Source organism: Typopeltis vanoorti, chromosome 25 (assembly GCF_054136105.1).
Source record: "Typopeltis vanoorti isolate ZY-2024b chromosome 25, IOZ_Tvanoo_1.0, whole genome shotgun sequence".
NCBI classification, from domain to species: Eukaryota; Metazoa; Arthropoda; class Arachnida; order Uropygi; family Thelyphonidae; genus Typopeltis; species Typopeltis vanoorti.
In genome coordinates, this window is record NC_143573.1 from 10,677,025 (window position 1) to 10,699,768 (window position 22,744).

General features: G+C 36.3%; 1 protein-coding gene across 1 annotated transcript in view; it reads right to left on the minus strand.

Moving 5' to 3' along the window:
• The window catches only part of LOC150092534 (DNA damage-regulated autophagy modulator protein 1-like), a 35,167-nt gene that overhangs the window by 6,564 nt on the left and 5,859 nt on the right, over window positions 1-22,744 (minus strand). The window contains exons 2-4 of the mRNA XM_090414708.1: window positions 8,651-8,807; window positions 8,265-8,332; window positions 7,053-7,225 (exon numbers count right to left, since the gene is read on the minus strand). Of these exons, the coding sequence (XP_090270834.1) occupies window positions 7,053-7,225; window positions 8,265-8,332; window positions 8,651-8,807 (398 nt within the window). The remainder of the gene's footprint in view (window positions 1-7,052; window positions 7,226-8,264; window positions 8,333-8,650; window positions 8,808-22,744) is intronic.

The following is a 22,744-nucleotide window of genomic DNA, read 5'->3' on the forward strand; positions in this document are numbered from 1 at the left end:
CCATTCTAATTTGCATTAACTTTGCAATATGGCATATTGTATTACAATATGAGTATTTAATTTAGTTGATATTTTCTGTATAGAAACGATAGTATAGACATAACAAAAGTGAGTATTCGACTTTCCTGGTACCATACACATCCTGCACCACATTTAACACTAGTGATAATGCCGGATGGGTTTTCCACAACACACTATCAGGTTGATAGGAACTTGTATAGGGAGCAAGAAGACACGGTAAGAACAGGTGTTAGATTGACTGACTGGCTTCAAGTTGGAAAAGGAGTTAGGCAAGGATGTTTACTTTCTCCTCACTTGTTTAGTATATATGCGGAGGATATCATGCGTGAAGCATTGGGTGAGCTCTGGACAGGAATTAGGATAGGGGTAGATTGATCAGTAATCTTAGGTATGTTGACTAAGAAGTTAACAAGATCAATAATAACAGAGGACTTCAAATCAATCCTAGCAAGACAAAGATTATGGTCCTCAAAGGAAATACAAACAGAGAAGCTCTTGAGAAACAAGTGTATCTTAATGGAGAAAGGATTGAGGAAGTCAGCAAGTTTGACTACCAGGGATTCATTATTAATGTGAAGAATTGCTGTTCATAAAAAAGTTAGGAATGGCTAAAACAATAGTCAGAGACCTGTCTAAAATCTGGAAGGATGGATCTATCTCCATGGGAACAATGTTAAGGATATTGGATGCAGTTGTTTTTCCAACAGCGACTTATGGATGTGAGACTTGGAACCTAAAAAAGTCAGATAAGAAACGGATATCTGCTTTTGAGATGTGGTGTTACAGAAGGCTTTTGAGGATGTCATATACTCAAAGGCATACAAATGAATGGGTGTTAGAAAAGATCAGTAGAACTTTAAGGATCCTTAAGGATATTAACAGAAGAAAGTTAAAATATTTTGGACACATAGAAAGGATGGAAGAAGGACTTCTCAGAACAGTAATAGAAGGTAAAGTTCTCGGGAAAATAGGAAGAAATAGACCATCAATGAGATGGATGGATGGATGGAGTGTGTGTGTGTGTGTGTGTGTGTGTGTGTGTGTGTGTGTGTGTGTGTGTGTGTGTGTGTGTGTGTGTGTGTGTGTGTGTGTGTGTGTGTGTGTGTGTGTGTGTGTGTGTGTGTGTGTGTGTGTGGAGTGACTGATATTCGGAGAGTGAGTTGAGGCTGCCAGAAAAGCAAACAGCAGGACTACTGTACATGGAGAATTCTGGTGTGGCACATCACCGAGCATCGTAGTGACCATACTGCATTTGTACATGCCCAGTGAACATAGAGAAGGTAATACATACTGTATAACTTCTTCTTCTGATTTACGCTCACGCATATACCCACACTCCACCGTTTAGGCGTTCAAAACCCAAATCCTACGGAATAGGTCAGTTAATCCTTATTCCAGGAGTGACATATGTCTGTAGATATGTGTGTTCACGGGGCCGGTTTGCCTGTTCTCAGGGACGAAAAACCCGAGTTTCCCGGAGAAAAACCACTCTACCTCCGTATGATATTGGTAAAGTCACCTTTAGTCGAAAGAGACCAGATAAAGGTTCCTAAAGTCACGGACGGGAATCGAACCCAGCTCTTATCCTCTGTGAGGTGCCTCCGTAGTTCAGTTAGTTTTGACCCGGGTTCGAATCCGTCTATAACACGAAGAACGCTCATCAGAGCTTTTCTCTCAAAGATGAGTTAGCCGGTTTCGTACGGAGTAGAGGAGTTTTTCTGAAAACTCTCGTTTTTGTCTCTGAAAACACTGGACAAAGAACGCAACGAAAATCATCTTGTTTTATAATTCCCTTTGTAGCATTGCTATCTCCCAAACATTAGATTTAGGAGAAACACATCCTGTAAGGCTACAATATCGCCAGGAGTGAATCAGAGACTTTTAGTCCTACTTTTCCTGGTCAAAGTACTGTTTTCGTTCTTCTGATATTGGTTATAAACAAGAAATTATTCATGTCGGAATGAGGATTTCATTCCCCACTCTTTTCAAAAAAACACCCTCTCCCGCTTTAATATTCAAACAGTGGTTTTCCAAGAGGTACCAGGAACTGTCTAAGACAAGAAAACAGCATATTGTAGGTGCTTGAGAATAAACATCGGCTTCGTACATAGCCTACCTAAAAGGCTTTTAGTCTGATAGCATATCACCAATTGTGTTCAACTCACCTAACATGCCTCCTGTTCCTCCACCACTCCATAACATGGAAACAAGCCATTGTACAGCCGATTATATATATATATATATATATATATATGATGTTGGTAATTCTCCTTGCGCCAATCAAGATCAACAGCAGGTCTGTTTGTCAACATCAGTCACTTCTGAACACGTGCCATGGAAAGGCTTGAAACTGTTGACTAAATATTTCCAAAGCATTGATAAAGTTTGGCAAAGAAGGCTTCTCAGCAGTTTGTCATCTTATGGTTCCTCTTGCGTCCTGGATTACCACTTTTCTTTCGAATCGTTCTCTGCTTGTCATGATTGGATGATTTTCTCTCTTTATCTGCTAACGCAGGTATTCCTCGGGAGACTAGTATTTGGCCCACCCTCTTTCTTTTATACTTAAGTTAACTTCTTTATCTGACCTGAAAACCTACCTAAAACGCACTTTTATCTTTTTCTCTCAAAAATTACCTTAGTTGGTCCATTCCCGTACCTGTGCTAATGCTCAGCTGAAAAGTAAAAACTGGATCGCTCTTCTTGGACGGGCCTTTATTCCTAGCATTAGGTGAGTATTACTGTAAATAACCTCATTAGTTCTATAGCATCCTCAGCTCCAAAATACTTAGAATCCGTTTTTTCCCCCCTTCCCAAAAAGACAGTATTTTCTCATATACTCATTTACAGGACTGGAAGTTAGTTTATTTTACAGTCGCTTTGTGGTCATTTAGCATAAATCGCTTGTCTTTTATGCCTTTCTATGTCACAGACTTCTTCTTTAGCTGCAACCGTTTCGATAGAAATTGTCAGGTCAGGAGTATCAAATCTCTCCATGCCTTTCTATTCTTCCAAATTCTTCCTTCATGAATACTGCGACAGTGCAGGTTTCGCTTTTCTAGATCACCACGATGAACTGCAATGGAGCAGTAGCGAATTCTCCATGCTTGCTGCGCAAGCTCATTCATTGAGAAAGAAGTTTTATAAGCTTTTATTTTTGTAGACAGAAGACGTTTTAAGCTTGCGCGGCAATAATTGAGCTTTGCGTTGTGTATCGAAGGCCAACGCTAATCAAGCTACCTTGGCTTGCTCAGTTGTGGGAGCATCCAGGTCCTCGCTTCAGCACTGTGATTTCATGCGCGCGCATAGCCATTTCCGCTCAGTCCACGTCGTCTCACCCTGTTGCTTAAACACAGTCAAAGTAGCTCTAGCCAGTGAGCTTCAGCCAGCCTTTACAAGTGTGCGTGTTGCTTGGGAAAATTAAGTTACAACCAACTTTTTATGAGGATGTTATTGACCAGTTCATAAAGAATAACCGTAGGGTAGGATTTGTATTCAAGTAGCTAAATTGAAAAAGGTAGAACATCATTTGTGAAATAAATATTGTATTTGTATGATTAAATGTACATAAATTTCTAAACACAGGAAACTCTCGTATGACGAGGTACTTATACAACACGGTTCTGATAAGAATACGATCTACAAATTGTAGTAACCCTTTATCTTTTCATATGTTTTTCACCGCGCGACTTAAAAATCAAATTTTATCTACGTTAAATTTGTGTCTGCCTGTGCATGTAATTATAAGTAGCGAATTTATATTGGGGGAAATACCCTTTAGCACGCATGTACCTCAATTGCTTACCGTATAAAACGTTTATTGTTGAAAATTGTTTTCGTTTTCTGCCAGTTAAGTGCATTAAAAATCATAAGTGTGTTCATCTCAAGCCGAGCACTTTATTTTCTGGTGAGTTACATACAATATGTAAGGCTTGCTTTTTTCTGTAAAAGATTATTTTTTAGTAATGACCACAAACTGCAACGAAAGGGAGAAACCAACATTGAAAACAAAATTTATTTCTCTCAAAGAAAAATATTCAAAATCTTGGATCGGTTGAAAAATGAAGAAAAACCAGAAGTTTTTGCCGGGACTTTGAATTTAAATGACTCAACAATTAGAACAATCAAACAAAATGAACATAAAATCCGAGAAAGTGTTTATTGCTGGGTCAACGATAAGTGCAAAGCGCGTTACTCGTGTACGCGATATTCTAAATATGGGAAAATGGGAAAATGGAGAAATCGCTAATGATTTCGATAGAAGATTGCACCTCAAAAGAAAATTCCTATGGATGGAAATATCATTAAACAAAAAAACTCTCAAAGTTTATAAACATTTATAGTGCAGATCAGGTGTTCAATGCGGATGAATCCGGGTTATATTGAAAAAAAAAATGAATGCAAAAACGCACCTATATTTCGAAAAATGAAAGATCAGTTCCTGGATTCAAAGTTTCCAAAGAGAGAATTACTCTACTGTTTTATAGTAATGCATCGGGTGATTACATGACAAAACCAGTGTTTATTAACCAATCCTCAAATCCTCGTGCTAAGAAAGATTAAAATATGCGCTATTTTATTTTGCCTGAAACATTTATGCATTATGTGCAATGAAGTTTAAGAGTACAATTTGTAATTTTTATACTTTTATACTGTGTATTTGTTTCATAGTCTATATGTTTTCTTGAATTATGTGAATTAAATAAAAATATATTTTTGTTGGATATGTCATTGCTGTTTATATAATTAAAAAAAACGATTTCGGAACATAACCCTACTTTTTCTATGTGATCTGAGACTCGCATAACGTGATTTATATAACGCGGCATTGCTGCGGAACCTAACATCCGCGTTATACGAGGGTTATCTGTACATAGTTTTAAATGGTCAGTAATTTATTATTCCGTTAATCAGACTTCAATCACACCTCTCATTCCCTGAATGATAACAAGAGCAAACGTGAGTTTCAAGACCAGCATTCGCCCCTGCAATGGAGATAATAGACTTCTTTGTAGCAGTCCATTTTTAAGTGTAAATCACGTCTATTTCTTCTTTTTTATGCCTATCTTTTCCAAACCTTCCCAGACGTTTCCCGTTGAATCCAATAACATACTTTTTTTCCAGAGGTATGTCACAGTATTCCGCAAAGAATGGGGCTATATAACGTTTGCAGTATATTGTGTGCGCAATCTATTTGGATAACGAGTTTGGACGGAACAGATCTACCTTCACACTGACATTAGTTGCAAAGTTTGCATTCTTTTCGTCATATGCTTCCAAAGAAGAGAACTGTATCTCATTTTATAAGCAACTTTTAATGTAATGTGAAGATCGTGAATGGAAGATGCATTTAAGGTGCGAAATTAATTACTGGGAGCAGCGCCCATCCTCCCGCTCTGAGGAACGATTATCCATTTCTCCCTCAGACGTAAATAAGCCGTGCAAACGGGTCATGCAAATAAAAATACCTTGGATTCTTCTTGGTGTGAAGATTATTTCTTGCACATAGTGCAAACTTCCGGTAGATACTGCTGGATTTGCGTCACTTCCGATGAATTAATCATTGGAAACTGTATTATAAAGTGTTCGCCGTATAAAATATAAAACTTGACATTTAACAAAGAACATAAAACTTCTGTCTCTTATATTCTCATTTCCAGTGGAAGCAGAGTAATAACTGATGTGGCTAAGATAACGTTGCTACCAAATTATTGTTAATACTCTCTTTTTTCGCGATACTTTTTTTTCTTTTCAACTGACTGAACTGAAAGCTTAACACGTAAACATCATGTATGGATGTTCAGTCGATTCGGTTATTCGTTTTTCCTTTATTTCAGCATTTTCACCGAGCAAACAGATCGCGATTTGGCAACGACCTCTCTCTGGTGGTGTTCGTGACAGTTACAAAACCAGCAGTTCAAGTGAAGGCTCTTATATCTATGAGTTTTGAAAGTGGCATAAACTCAACGAATTTTGTGAACTAAATTCCAGTAGGAACGCAGAACGCTTCGAAATCGTTCTTTTCAACTTACGTATATTGGACTGACATCGCGAAATCTCAAAGGCACACTTTGATAATTAAACTGTTTCTGTACACCCACAGATGCGAGACCTTTCGACACTTCTACGCATGTCAAAAGAAGGAGAATCCATTCCGATAACAGGGTAATCAATGGGTTTCGTGGAATAAGTGTTTATTATTATACGAAAAATTAGCTTTTCTTTTATGACAATTCTAGTTCTTAAAGTGGTAACTATTTTGCTTGTACAACAGTTAGAAAATTTACGTATAAAGCACGTGATTTCGCGTATTGGTGACCAATTCGTACATCCTTTATTTCTTCCCCCCCCCCCTTCAACATAAATAGACTCTTCTTGGCACTTTGTCAAGGTCGGCTCTACGAGGTGTCGGCGTACAATAGCTTAAGATTTATTTGTATGGAAATATTGAATAGCCTGGGAATTAGTAAATAGTTCCATCAGTTTTATATTTTAAACGTGTACAGTTTATTATTCACTGACGTCTCTGTTTAAGGAAGCCAACGAAAGAACGTTTGACGGTTTTCCTGTAGCTTAGGAAAATATTCTTCTCTTTCCTCTCTCCCAGCCGGCTTTCTTCGTTATTGTCCGTGATTTGACGAGCGAGCAATACAGAATGTTATGCTCTTCGGTTTTGTCAGGCATTAGTTTGCTAGTCAGCGAGGCGGTAATTTTATTTACGCTTCGCTTAGTTGAGCTGCAATTCCTCTATAGTTTAACTGGATTTAAAGTATACTGGATACTTCATGCAACTCGGATATTGTTAAATTAATGAGGTTTGCTTTACCACTTATAAAGCAACCCCCATTCACGCTAGATTGTACAACTCATTGCGTGGCTCCGAATACAGTTAGTAGAAAGTGAATGGGAGTTTGATGTAGTCTTAATATTCCTTCCTCTTAAACTAGTAACGTTTTCAAACATTTTCCTAAGGAATAGTTTTGTATTATGCAATATACTTCAGGATAATTAATACGACTGTGGAGCTTACTTACCCACTGAGGATAGCCTCGTAAGGTGTTAATAGGATACGCTCCCACCATGAGCATCCCAAATAAAGCTCCTGATCCAAAGAAAGCACTGGCATTGTTGACAATGTCGATCTTTCGTACTCTTTGGGCATTCAAATTGGCCACCATCAGATACCTGATGAACAAACCAATCGCTCCTAGTTAAGGGGAAAAAATAATTAGATGAAATTCTCAAAAGATCGAAAAAGATATCGATTTTTACTAACATAAGAACTCAATAAATGCTCGGCATACAACTATATTTTGTTTAGTTTTAAAACAGTATTGCTTCAGAACAGTATTGCTACAAACCACGACGAATACGTTTATTGTTTTCAAACTGACATTCTTTGCGAAAATTTAGATATTTGTAAAAGTTAATCTGATTTAAAAATAAAATAAGTATTTTTAAAACTCTAAATGAATCAACAACGATACTCTTTTTGGGAGGAATTCCCCAAAATTTTAATTACAATAGTTAGAGCAAATCCTATAACTATACGATGATAGTCCTTCAGTTATCGTGATGTAAAGGAAACCACGTGCCTTTGTAAGCAGTACGTTGGAGACGTCACTGGAAGTGACTTCACTAACGCTTGACGCGCCATCACGCAGAAGAATACATTCCGTGGCAATTGTATATTAATGTGTACCTGTTAAATTACAAATTGGAGTTATGATGGTGGAGTTGTACATCGGTTTGTTTTTCGTGGTGGGAGGTTTGTGTGTATTTGGGGATGGGGGAGAGATGTTTTATGAGGGAGGGATATGTGGCATTATATGGTTGGGGAAGTGGAGTATAGTAGTGGAGCTTTTCAGGGGAGGATGGTAGTGGGGACTGAAAAGTTGTGATAATCACCATGAAGGAATTGAGGTCTGGCATGTCTTTTTATATATCCTAAAAAAAAATAACAAAATATTTCAATTTGATGAAACATCGGGTTAAAGGGTTTTAAGATATGTTCTTTCTCTTGTGGTTATATATCAGTTTCTTTAATATCTTTTTTGTTCTAGGTGTTTATCAGAACTTTCCAGACCCCCCATCCCCTCGTATTAGCTCTCGAGGGTGGAAGGTGTTTGAGGTGATGTGGTTAGTCTCACTGATTTTAAATGGTCAGGTTAGCTCTCTGGGGACTGCAGGTCTTCGAAAGGACAGGCTATCGTCGTATAGTTATACCTGAGTAATAAATGACTTACCAACAAAAGCAGAATATGCTAGCAGTATCGCGAAAATTCCTGACTGCGGTGTGCTTCCTGCAGCGTCACTGTAAACAAAACAATTCTACGTGTTTATCAAACTGCATGTTACAATACAAAATTGTAAAATTTCAAAATAGCAATGTCATAGTGGGATATTATTTAAACACGATTAAATATAAAAACGAATTGTTTGACAGTAACAAATACTGAGTCACAAATTGTTGATGCAATGCATTTCTGGATCTTTCTTTTCTTCGAAATTTATGATAAAAGATCATTGCAAGTCCTGAATTTTATTTTTTTTTAAATATCTTTTTCCGCTCTGTAATATCAAAACGTTAACAATTTCTTCATATTTCCTAATATATATATCTTCGACTCACCTGATAAATGGGAGCAAAGGATTGGCCCCATCTTTGGTAATAGCGATAATATAAGGCGCTAAAGCCGCAGACAACAGAAGGACAAATAACAGTATTGGAATAAAAGCTCCTCCATCTCTTTGAAACACGATGAAGTTACTGTACTGCATCACCTCCCCTGTAAAAGAAACACTTCATAAATTTGGGGTTACATAAATTATTTTTCTCTCATTGTATGCACTGCAGTCTTGAAAGTTGTTTCGCGTTGCTTCGAATCAACCGTGGCTTTCACGTTAGACAATACAAAATAAATTGAGGTTATTTCTGAATGCATGTTATCTGTTTCTTGGGAAAATTTCTCTCTCTCCTTGAGGTAGATATTCAAGTTTTGTGCAGTCTGGTTGGACACTCTTCGTACACTAGTCGATACTTTAATCTTGGATAATAAGATTATCCAAGCGAAATGTATCCAATGATGATTTAAGTTTATTTCAATTCTCTGGGAGAACTAAGTAGCTGTTATAACATATTCGATGGCTTAATCCGAAAAACAAATATGGTTTAAATTATGATTCATTTATTGGATGCCAGTAGCAGTAATCTGATAAAATTAAATTTTGTTTTTACGCGAGCATTAGTTACTTTAATATCGTTAATTATAACGCGCGGAGAATATTGGTTTTCCATAATGACAGTAGATGACGCAGTTTATTCGAAATTCCAATACCGTATCAGGGATTATACCCAACACCTGGTTTGGTGGATTCTGTTTTTCTCGACTAAAACAAATTATCTGATTCGCCTTGTAATACGAAGTTGTCTCTTGCACTAATAGCGAAGTGACAATTCAGTTTTTCTTTTATTGGTTGAACCCCTAACACACACACACACACAAATGAGTAACTTTAAAAACAAAAAGTTGAACCGAGAACTCACTTGAATAGAATCCATGCAGCTTTACTTACATTTTTTTACTCTCATCCACAAAAAATTGTAAAGCTATATTACATAAGTACCCCGGGTGAATTAAAGATCTTTTCTATTTTTATTAATTTTTATTTCTTTTGCATAGTCGATAAACTTCTCAAGAGAGCAGTAACATTTTCAATCCATTTCGTCCTCCAGCATGTTGGTCAATGAAATTCATTGACTAACATGCTCCAATTAAAGTCGGCCATCTTTTCCCTCGTCAGGTGGAATTCAAGAACAGTCTGTTGGAGAGCAGATGCGCTAACCACTCGGCCAACCAGGCCGATAGTGATCTAATATCAATATTATCAAATAGTATTACTCGGAAATGTCTCGTATGTTGAGTGAAGGCTCTCTCTCTTTTCTAGTTTCAGTACATAATTTGAAGGATGATGTTCAATGTATACGCTTATAATTATCTAAAAATCAAAACATTTTTGTAAAACTACTTATGTTTCTTCTTAATTCTCAGTTAAGGTAAGACATTTGTGATAAAACTGTTCTTACATGGGGTAGTGAAGCATTGTATAATGCAAGACGATATGGTTGTTTGGACAGAGAAGTAGGCTAACATTGGAGAGGATGTAGTCGCATACAGTGGCAAATTAGAGCCTGTAAGTGTCCTTCAGTCGTGGTCTTCCTTGATGCTAATACGCTATTCCTCCCCAGGATATCTGTGGAGTCTATGTCAGGGGGAGAAATCTGCATCACAACGTAGAAGCATCATCCCAATTTCATATGGACGCCTATTTAATATTCAGAATTGCTATCGGAACACTTAAGATATAAAGGAAATTAATTTGTTGATTTTCAGATAGTTTCTTAGTTACGAACATTCTCCGTGGAACTGATGTGAGCGGTCTCCTTAAGGCAGAAAGGCTTTTTATTAATGCATTTTGATGTCTTGGCATCTAATAACATACTAAACGGTTAGTGTAAAATCATGCGTCCTTTATTCACAGTTAAGTCTCCAAACGTAACGAATCTTAACCAAATAGAAAAGTTTGTGGTACTTTGGAGAAAAGGCATCACAGCCTTGAGGTCCAACAAATATCCCCTCAACAAGATCGTGCATATTTCTTTCAGTTCACTCTGAGATCTGACAAATTCATCTAATGATGACTGTGTTCACACTGAAAGAAAAAAATTCAAATTCTAAGTTTAGCTGCAAGACCAAATCTTTACTTTTTATAGGAAATTCTAATACAATAATTGAACAGTAACAATCCATTACATGACCTCTTGATAATCAGTGACGCCATAAAAGACTGGCCTTTTCTCTGAATCTATTCGAGTCAAGTTTTTCAGAAAGTGCAGCAGAAAGGCCATTTTTAACCACCGTCCGCTATTCGCATTCAAAGTAATGAAAGTACAGCACCGCGTGAATAATGACATGTCGATGTTTGACACTTGTAAACGACCAGACAAATATCAAAATCAGCAAATTTGTTTTGCAGCCTTTAACTTTTTGAATAATGAACTAAGATATCGAGTTTGTGTTACAGCGTTCCTTGATATACGACTGATTCAAAGCATCCTTCAATTCATTTTCATTCTATTCTTACATGCCATGAGAATCATAACGTCTACGAAAGAGTAATTACGTGACATTTTAAGCCTTTGGTATGATTAATAATTCACAATAAAATATTTCGGAGGCTTACGATAATTCGCATGTGTTAAATTTCTACGTTATGGAATATTTTGAATTTAGAAATACATTAGAATCATCTGAATTAATACGGGTACCAAATAAATAAATAAAATCGTTCGCGTTGCAATTGAGGGTATTTGATAAATATTCTTTACACGTCTAGGAACGTATATGCTAAGAGTACGTTGAGTATACATTGCCAAAGAATTTGAACAATTCCATTATTATAGAATTAAAGATTCTTTTTCGAGTGATCGCACATAAGGAACGGTAAAAGTATTTATACACCCTCTGTCCAAAAAGAAACCGAACTTTTCGAAAAGAGACGAAACTAGTGGCGCTACCTGTTGTATGTTTTTGTGGTCGAAAGAGGCAACCTTCATCAGTGTTGTGTCAACTGTTTATGACATTTGTTTCATTAGATGCCGAGTTAGAGTGCCAAGAGTGACAGTGTGTTTGGGCGAACGGTTGGTAAATGACTTGCAAACAGAGAGCTGCGATTGACTTTTGAGTTAAACTTGGCAAAAGTTTTACCGAAAAGCATCAAATGTTTCAAAAAGCATACGATGATGAATGCTTATCCCGTTCTCAAGTTTACGAGTGGCTTAAGCGATTTCCAAGTGGTCGTGAGACGCTTGAGGACGACGAAAAGCCTGACCCTCCAAAATCTGGACTGAACGAAAATAACATCCAAAACGTGCGTGATTTCATCAAAGAAAACTCGAACTCATCCACGAGATTTATTGAAAATGAATTGGGGATTCCATAATCAACTGTGCACAACATTTTGACGGAGAGTTTGGGCCTTCGTAAATTAAATTCGCGATTTGTTCCCCACAAGTTGACCGACGACCAAAAAATGTATCGAATTGAACACTGCAAGGACCTCATTATAACCGTTCGTAAGGACTCAAACTTCCTTTAAACGATCGTTACTGGTGACGAAACCTGGTGTTTTGAGTATGAGCCTGAAACAAAGCGCGAGAGTGCTGAGTGAATACCACAAGAAGAGAGGCATTCGAAAAAAAAGTAGCTTGGATAAGTCAAAAGTAAAGACAATGCTGATTAGGTTCTACGATTCCAAGGGCATTATCCACAAAGAATTCGTTTCACCTTGCCAAACGGTCAATGGTGAGTTTTATCTCGAAGTTTTGAAGCGATTGATAGCGAGAATTCGTCGCGTACGGCATGAATATCGTGACGACCGACCGTTCATCAAAACACGCTATCACTCTTGGCACTATAACTCGGCTTATATTGAAACAAATGTCACAAACAGTTGACACAACACTAACGAAGGTTGCCTCTTTTGACAACAAAAAGATACAATAGGTGGTGCCACTAGTTTCTTCTATTTTCGAAACGTTCGGTTTTTGGACAGAGGGTGCATACACCAAGTAAAAATATATATTCGTTGCTAATATTCATTTATCCGTTTCGTAAGTTACGAAAAGTCTCTTTACCTTCTAAGATACGTTAGTTCAAAAAAAAAAAAAAAATTGTGCAACGGAGTTAGGGACCGGTTTTGCGGTTACCACAAGTGTGCTGCTATTCCTGAATGTGAGTCATCGAGGTAGGCCAGACTGCTGCTTGATAAACAAAGTGCTTTCTTGTCATATCCGGCGAATTTCAAAACAGCATTCATTTCGGCTGTCTAGCCGTCTCACAAATTGATTTATGAGAAGGCTTTGAGTGAAGATGCAAATGTATGGGTATGTGACTCGACATTCGGAGTATATTGACATTTAGATTTTTCTGAAAGTTGAAGAGCAATCGATTTTAAGAAATGTGATCACTTTGTGCTTATCAAGAAAAGGCTGTATATAACGGTATCTAACTTTTTGTCATTTAAATCACGAAATCGAAATGAATAGCAATATTTCGAAGAAAAGAATGGGCATTGTCGGTAAGCTATGCGGGTAAGGAGTGTACTAGTCTTGGACTTGAGACCATTTTTTACTTCATAAATGTTTTTCTGAATGCAGCCAAGAGTGAACGCACGATTTTCAGGGCCTAATTTCATTACTCTTTCGTCATTCAATGTTCAAGCCACCACAGTCTCGATTATGCTGGACTTCGGGGAGATTAATAATTCTTCAATTTACGAGTCTTCATTTCAACTAGCGAATGATCTTACTGCCAATTTTCTGCGAGAAACCCGAATAGCAGTATTTGGGCGGGGAGCTGCTAAGGCCCTACTTATCAGGCTTAGTAAAGAATCCAATGATGTTTATATTCCATGACCTTCTAATTTCAACTTGCCTTCAACGAACAGCAATTATATCTAAAGCAAAAATTGCATTTGAAAAACACCTTCGATATACTTGGCCTTGGTTTCAAAATCAATGATGCCCATCTCCAATCTGTAATTCCACCACAGTATCTGTGCTAACACAAGGGAAATCTTTTTCGAACTCTCAAGTTGATTGACTGCTTTTTAAGGCATGTTAGAAAAAAATGAAACGTTCGTTATCTTGACTAGCCTTCGTTTATATAACCTATGCGATTTGAATCCAATTGTCGATTTGTAGGGATTAAAATGTACCTCCAGAAGTGGGAAAAATGAATCCATAAGAATACCGTGGTATTCTTAGGCATTTCTCGAATCTTTCAAAACATGTAGTAAACGGAAAACAGTTATCCTTTCTTTCATGTTTACAAGGCTCTCATGCCACTTTAAACCACCTATAAAATTAAAAAAAACATATGGAACTCCTCTAAGGATCCTTTCCTTCCATTGGCACATCCTGGAGTTTATTGCATCTACTGCACCTGTAACTTACCTTATATTGGTGAAACTGGACGTACAATCCTTATACGCAAAAGAGAACACAAAAGACACGTTAAATATAACAATTTTGGTGAAGCAGGCCTCTCAGATCATGCTCTCTACACCCTACACCAAATTGATTGGAAAAGTACCTGCCCTTTACATCATACAAAAACCGGGTATGAAAGAAAATTTAAAGAAGCCTGTAAAATTTTGATTAACTACCCTAATCTCAACAATAATGTTGGCATAAAAATTCCAAGAATTTGGATAGCACATATTCAGCTTACTTAGTATATAGCATACTTTAGGACTTTAAGCAATTTTCTGCTTTTATTGGAAACTATTCATACCAATTGGTTGAAATTTATATGTATAATCACATTATATAAACATGTTGCTCTCCAGCCCGATTTAGTTTCGTAACTTAAGTGATAACAGTAATAGGACTCTAGTTTTGATGTAGTGAAGGTTTTTTTTTTTCACTAGAGGTCAGGCCAATAATTGTAATAACGGTTGGTCAGTAACTTTAGCAAACCATGTAGATTGTAGTGCAGCTTGTTTCTCTGTATATATTGTGTATGCTCCAGATGATGACCTTGATATGAAGGTCGAAACGTCGAGTGCTGATTTCTAGTTTATATTAAACTAAAGTTTTACTCAAACACGGTAGTTGTCTCCATAATTTTTCAAAATGGAAAACAGTTATGTGAATAACTAATGAAAGTCAAGCGATCAGGAAAAGATGTTCTCTTGTTTCAGTAATCTAACATCAACCACAATGGCATACAAGCAGCCAAATACTCGGCTTAGGTACCACCAGCCTAAACAATTCTCAGAATTTTAAAGCGATTTAAATTTAAACCAGAATTTTATGAGAGGAAAACTCACTTTGGTGGTCAAATGCCAATAAGTCTTCAGAAAACCTTTTCTAGAGTTATCTTCAGGAAATCAAAATGATTATTAAAATCAAAACATGGAACTGATCCATGCTCGTGACAAGTCATTTATCATGTGATACTTCATCTTGATGTATCCTGTCAGTTGATCTTCAAAAACCCGTTTGAAGAAACGGTTTTTTTTAGTTGCAATATAGTCGCGTAATTGGCGTCATTTTTCTATGGAAAAAGGGATTCAGGTCATAGAAAACATTCAGTGGAGTTCAGTTACAGGCGGTCAAATTTTTATTTGGCACGTTCAGCATTCGCTTATGACAAAAATGACTTTGCACAATGCTTACACATTCACACGATTCTACTGCCCAAGCCAGATTGAGTAATGTAGCATAGAAACACGTATCTTACAACTCTTGGAAGCGGTTTGACGCTTTATAGCGTCAGTGGCAATAAATGTTCGAGCTGTTGCTAAGAGAATAAGAGCACTTAAGCCCACAGCCTACAAACAGTAATTCTAACATACAGAGCCCCATGTTTGTGCATCTGTCATCTCCTGTGACCAAATGTAGGTCATCATTTATAAAAACATCTGCTTAAAAAAAAAATTAAATTATTACTTCCCTGAAGGTTCCACCTTCGAGTAAACAAGGCTGAATTTATGTGAATCCACCTTATCAAGATACTTCGGCTGGATATATTTTAGAGGACATCGAGTCCTGCAAGGACTAAATGTGAAGCTGTAATGTTTGTGTTTCAGTCAACCTTAAAAAACATGTAGCTAAAAAAGGAAACCACAGAGAAATATACAAAGAAGTGAGTTTTTTTTTCTCTCGTGAGATCATTCTGCTTGGTAAACGGCAAACTAATTTTTGTTAATAGTGAGAATGTTTAGGAATATCACGTGATCTTATTTATTTTAATTTATAGAAGACATCAACAGATGATGCATCATATAACTCCAGTGGGAATAAGTGGAAAATTGACGCAGTAATCCCAGGTGAACTTATAGGTTGAAGATATAATTCTGATACGGAAAAGATATAAATGAAAACAAAGGGATGATAATAAAAATACTTTGAACGGCAACATCTTTTTTTATTCTTAAATTATTCAAAACATCGTGCCGTGAACTTTATTTTTGATGGGAATTTCTCATATTATTCAATTCATTGCTGCATGTCAGTGTAGCCCTTTTATGCATGTGAGCAGTTCGGGATGAACGATTCTATAATAAAGCGTACAAAATTCTAAATTGCATTCAATGTAGGTTCTAAAATTTATTCTGAAATTCTTTAAGATAGATATTAAAAGATATATGGAGTAAGTAACCAAACTTATATACATCTAATAAACAAAATATATGAAGGAACAACTGCTGGTATCCTTATAGATGAACAAAGCAGTCAATTCCAAATAAATAATGGAGCACGCCGAGGAGATACTATTTCGCCCAAATATTCAATGCAGTATTAAAATATGCCCTGAATGAACTTGATTTGAATGCCAAAAGGAGCTATATCAATGGAAAAAATTGAATAAGCAGATACAGTAAATAATAATTACGTTTAGGAAAGAGATGCATTGAGAAATAAAAACGATTCAGCTAAGTTGGGTGGATTTTAGCGAACTGAATAAATTCTTGTATTAAACGAGAAAATAGAGGCAAAGTTTTCACTCAATGCATCATCTAAATTATGACATATGGATAAGACACGTGACCAACAAAGAATGGACGGAATAGGAAAACTGAGCATAGAATGAGAGAGGGAGCGAGCGAGAGCGCCATGCTAAACATCACACTGCAAGACAAAATAAGGAATCAAGATATAAGGAATGAAAGTATTGGATATAGGGAAGAGATTTTAAAATTAAAATAGAGAGGGGCAGGACATATTGCTCGGATGAACAGCTACAGATGGACAAAGACAATACAATCACCCAGTGGCATTCATATGGAGGAAGACGAATGCCTAGAGAAGATGAAAGGATGACCAGAGAGAAGATGGAAGAATGACTGAGTGGAGGTGGCTGACATCAGGAAGCATTCAACAGAGGATTGAAATACATGTGTGTGGGGAGGCTTTAACCATACATAAAAGGATCACAGGAATTCCATTTTCTTAATGCAAACAGCGCAGATTTCTTCCGATTTCAGTTTTTGGTTGCAACAAATTTATAACATGCACTATTTGCTGCGAATCACTTAATTTGAGTACAAGAAAGCGATAATCTGCTGAAACCGGTTATAATGACGGCCAAAGCAAATAAGGCTACGAGACCAATCTATTATGCGTTGTAATTTGCGTAATTACTTTTCTACCAGTTTATTTTTATCATGTATGTCTTGATATGTTTTGCTATAAATCAATGTTTTCCAAACTTGTATTATTCACTTAATTCTCTTAGTATTTGAATAGCACCGTTGTACCCCCTCTCAGCCAAATACAGTTTTGGAAAAGTTAGAATATTTCATTCAAACGCGAATAATGGTAAAGATATTTATTATTTGCGTTATAATATGTGAAAAACACTTGAAATATCTTAAAATGCATTTTAGTTACGCAAATTAAATTACGAAATGTAAATTTTCAGTAATAAGTTTGATGCAACTGATGGGGTTTTTTTTCTGTTGAAAAGGTTTCGAATCAGGTTCTGTAGTTTTAGCCTTAGCCTATTAACCACTTGGGGGAGGGGAAAGTAAACTATCTCTCGTAGACCGTTTCATTTATTTCTATATACTTCTACATTTTCACACACAGAAAAAAATGCAGAATTTTATTTAATGACTACGATATATTTCATCCAGTGTAACACGGATATTTTCAGTGACGACATTCAAAACACAATTCCTAAGAATGAATCACTTATCATGTGCTTACTAGCTCCTATCTTGATCGCGACCGAGTTGATAATATTACGCAATTAAATTCAACTGAGAAATTATAAAAGCTTCTGCAATTAAGTACCTATTTTTTTAAATACTATGAACAGTTAATGGTAATCACTTCCCCAAACTTTGAGATTGGCATACAGTCAGAGCTGTTAACAGTTCAGATGGTTTCGAGTTTCACACATTTCAAGCAAAAGACAACCAAAATTGAATCTGTTGTTATAAAGAATATTTGTATGGTTCCAAACAACTGTGGCTATTGTTAATGGTATGAGATGCAGGGTAGGTCTTCTCATATTCCAAAAATGCAGTATAGAGTTGGCATTCTTGGATTATAATGAAAGCAGAGCAGCCAGTCTGAAGTGGCGAAGATCACATGAGCAGGGTACTTGATAGACATCTTGTAAGGAGAGAGGTGGTGATTTATCCTTTGCAGATGATGAGAAAAAAAGAAGATAGTTTCTCCCTGGTTTGAAGGAAGCATATAGGTTGAATCTGCAAATAATCCGTGCTATTTATTCACACTTTCCTTTAAGGTGAGCACGGTACTAGAAATGGGGATGGAAATCCTCTTCACATTAGATTGTAGTGTGGCTGAAAGATAATAGTCAATACTTTTCTGAATGGTACTTTTGTTGAGGACTGTTACAATTTAAGTACGAATGATGTAGAAATGGACCGACGAGTTTCGCCAGTGAGGATTCAAACTATCTGATTTTAAACTTTTAATTCAAACTGTTCGAACCACGCGGTTGAAGCGATATCGCAAAGTGTGGCCTTAAAGAAGATCAATCGAAAGGAAGTTTAAAGCTTCCTTTAGATTTATTAGTTATTGAAAATGAATTATACAATACACTTGCGCTGTACGTTCACAAAAAATATAAAAGTAAAATTGAACGTGCCTCGTACCTCATAAAGATCCCCTCGGGTACGCATACCCCACTTTGGAAAACACTACTACAAGTAAATGAAGGTAAGGAAAGTCTGTAACCAAACTAACAAATATCCTCGAAGATGTATTTGTATTTTTCAATTCAGTCTACTAGAGTTAAGGAATAATAATATAATTAAGAATTTTTATCCGGGCCCTGACATCCAGAAGTTTGGGAAGCACACTGCTGCCTTTCTTAGGATAACAAAAATGAAAAAAAAAATCAGCTACAAGTTATTCAACATTAAGCTGGACAACTTTTCCATGAGTTATAGGCACTCGAGTGGAAGATTGTTATCAGAACCAATTTCTCATATCAGAATAAGTTACCCATTTTTGCCAAAAGCAAATTATTATCCCGCAATCATCAGTCAACTGCGTATTTCAACTGACCAACTACAGGATGAAAACGGTTTCTAGAAGGAAAAAAAAACTTCCTACATCCGAGAACGAGTACATGGGATTACTCATCTAAAACTCGTTACCAAATGTTTCATATGTGGCTTTAAGAGATCCTCAAACAAGGAAGAACTTAATTGTTTTACATAAATTTCCGCAATTATGCTAACGAAAGCAGACAAAAACCTTTTGTCCAGTAACCCAACTAAGTACACATCAATGAGTCATGAAACATATGACTAAAGAGGGAGATAGATTCAGTGAATATATTTCGATTCACTCAGCAGAAGGGTGGATTGATGAACACGAACCGTCGATCCACTACTACAGAACGAAGATGGATTGTAAGAAATAATTATTTCCACTCCATCCATTTTTGGAGGGAAGGAAAGAATTCTCAGTAAACTGCATTGTTTTGTACAGCAAATGTTTCTTTGTATTTTTTTTTATCAAATTCCTGACATGTACCCTCAAGGAGTGAACAGGATAATTATGGTAGTAAAAATACATGAAAACGTTATACCATTACTGACTTTCGATCAACAATTTCCCTCCACATTAATCTGTTATATTTCATCATTAAAATATCAATTTTATATTTCTGTATTTTAAGGCGCTTTCACTGTATCAATCCACCTATATCTTGGACTTCCTAAGGGGATCGTTTTCCTGCCAACCTGGCAGAGAACACTTGCTTTTCTAATCCTTCCTCGCCCATTCTGTTTAAGTGACCATACTCTATGAGATTAGCTTTGCTAACGCATTCCTGAATGCTAATAAACACACTGAGAAAGATCAGTGGAATCCATAGATTGCACAAATGGCAATATCATATTAAAAATGAGGATATTAGGAATGAACTTGATATTGCCATTTGTGCAATCTATGAATTCCACTAATCGTTCTCAGAAATCTCATATCAGAAATTCTCTAGTCTTTAATCAAGTGTTTATTTCTAACCCAGCTCTCGATCCATAAGTTAAAATTGGTGTGAACACTGTCTTGTATACAGATAATTTAATGGTTTCACTAATTCTATCTTATTTCATATAAATTTATTCAACTGACTTCTTACCATACCAGCTTTACTAATTCTATTGTCTGTTTTCATATTTAATTTGCGATCTTCGCTAAAAATAGCTGAAATGTTTTACTTGTTCTATAGGCTCATCATTCAGGATACAGTCGAGGTTTTCAATGTTTCTGCCTATTTGCATTGTCTTTTTATTGCTGATTTTCATACCAAATCTATTACAACAGTTATTTAATTTAGTCAGGGAATCTTGCAGACTGGTACTGGATTTATTCAGAAGTATAACATCATCTGCATAAAATAAAGAACAGGATTTACCTTCACCAATTTTATCAGATTAAATACTGCTTTCCTTCATAATGTGATCCATATAGATAATGAATAACAGTGGAGATAACATGCAACCTTGGCGCACACCTGGCTTAACATCAAACCATCTTCCTGTACCTCCTTCAATTCTAACTACTGACTTAGCTTAAATAATGACTGTATTGATCGATGTAATCTCCCATTTACAGTATATAACAAGTGTTTTGAACAGCTTTCCTCTTGGGACCATGTCATATGCCTTTTTCAGATCTACAAAACTTAAATGAAGATTCTTGCTATGATTTGTTATGATTGTTATGATCCCACGATTTCTCAACTGTTTGTCTTAAAGTGAAAATGTGGTCATAGCAATCCCTATTTGGCTTGAATCCAGCTTGTTCTTCAACAATCTTCTCTTTTTTCTTAGATTTTTCTTAGTCGTTTCTCAAGTATACTAGCATAAATATTACCAGGAACACTCAGTAGAGAAATATCTCTGTACTTCTCACATTCAGTTTTTTATTTCCCTTTTTATATATGGATACTATAAGAGCTCTACTCCAATCATCTGGAATTCTATCCTCTAACTATGACTTCTGAATTATGTACTTCAACTACCGTAAAACGTTTATACCTCCATACGTAAGCATTCTGTTTGAATATCATCTACTCCAGCTGCCTTTCAGCATTTCAGGTTTTTGATGGCTTTGTTCACTTGAAGTATTGATGTCTTCCTGACTGCATGCCTGCTGAGTGCTTTTATTACCATCCTGTTACTGCTTGTTTCATTTATCAGTCTTTCGAAGTAATTACTCCAGACGTCTAGAATACCTTTATCTTCACTGAGATATAGAGCCAATAGGCTTCACTTCGGCGAAGTAAATTTATTCAAATTAAGTGGATATTGAATCCAACATTATTTCTTAGCCGAATAAGAAACTCAAAGATAGACGCTCTAAGAGTTTCATACCGAATATAGAAAACTATAAAAGTTCGGCGAGTCCAAGCGTAAGCCAACAGGTGGTATATGCTGGGGAAACTCGTAGTAAAGGTCGAGCAAGCTTCGATCAATGTCCTTAGTATCTCAGTAATTTATTAATGCACCTTTTGGCGACTCGTACAGTAAAGAAATAAGCTTTGTATTACTGCAACCTCAGTATTTACATCTAGGTCTACCTACTCACTGACAAGACCTCAAAAAAGGTCGAAACCGGTCTGGGTAGTGACATTATTCCATGATGCATAACAGCATACATCTCCTAGGAGTTGTGTTTTACATTATGGGAAAATACTAAGGACCGTGATCGGAGCTTACTACACCTTTACTACAAGTTGCCCCAGCATGTACCACCTGTTGGCTTACGCTTGAACTGGCCGAACTTTTATAGTTTCTATATTCGGCATGAAACTCTTGGATAGATTTTCTATCTTTGAGTTTCTTATTCGGCTAAGAAATAATGTTGGATTCAATATCCACTTAATTTGAAGACCTTTATCTTCAGTTTTTCATGTCACCTTTATCATCTCTGATTCCTTTTACAGTACTTTTCCTCCATTTTTAAACTTTTTCAATAGCCTCTAGAATATTTTGCCACCTTCCTAATATTTATTTTCTATGTTCTTACCAAAGTCTTCCCATTACTTTTTTAGCTAGTTTTTACACGTGCTTCGCTTTCTTACATTGGTCTCTGTATTCTCTTAAAATACAATCTGACTTACTTGCCAGGAATTTTCTATATGATTCTTTCTTTTCCTTGACTGCCTCGTTAACTTCTTGATTCCACCATGGAGGTCTAATTTTCTTATTCTTACACATGCCTTTCTGGCTGAATCAGTTAGATTTATTCAGGGTTTCTTTCCGAGTTTTATTTTGTAGAAGTGGCAATTCCTTTATTAAAAAAAAATCTCAATCATATAATTCTAACCATTGGCTGAAAAATGAATTTCACCTCCCAGCACGAGACTACCACCCTCCCTTGAAGTGACTTGAAAACTTGTCAGGTCTGGTTTATAGAGCAGAGTTTCCAGATGATCTAATCTATAGATCATCTAAGCCACTAATATCAATGTACTAATAGGCTAACAAACTTTCGTGGGTGGAATTCACAAAACACGTCTTCAGATAATTTTCTCTCCAGGTTTAAATATTCTGTTCGTTTGTGTGCGATCAAAGGTTAATGAAAAACTTACGTTACAAACTACAGTACAATTTTTGTATCATCAGTATTGAAAATACCAACATCCCGCAAACCACTACAAATGAG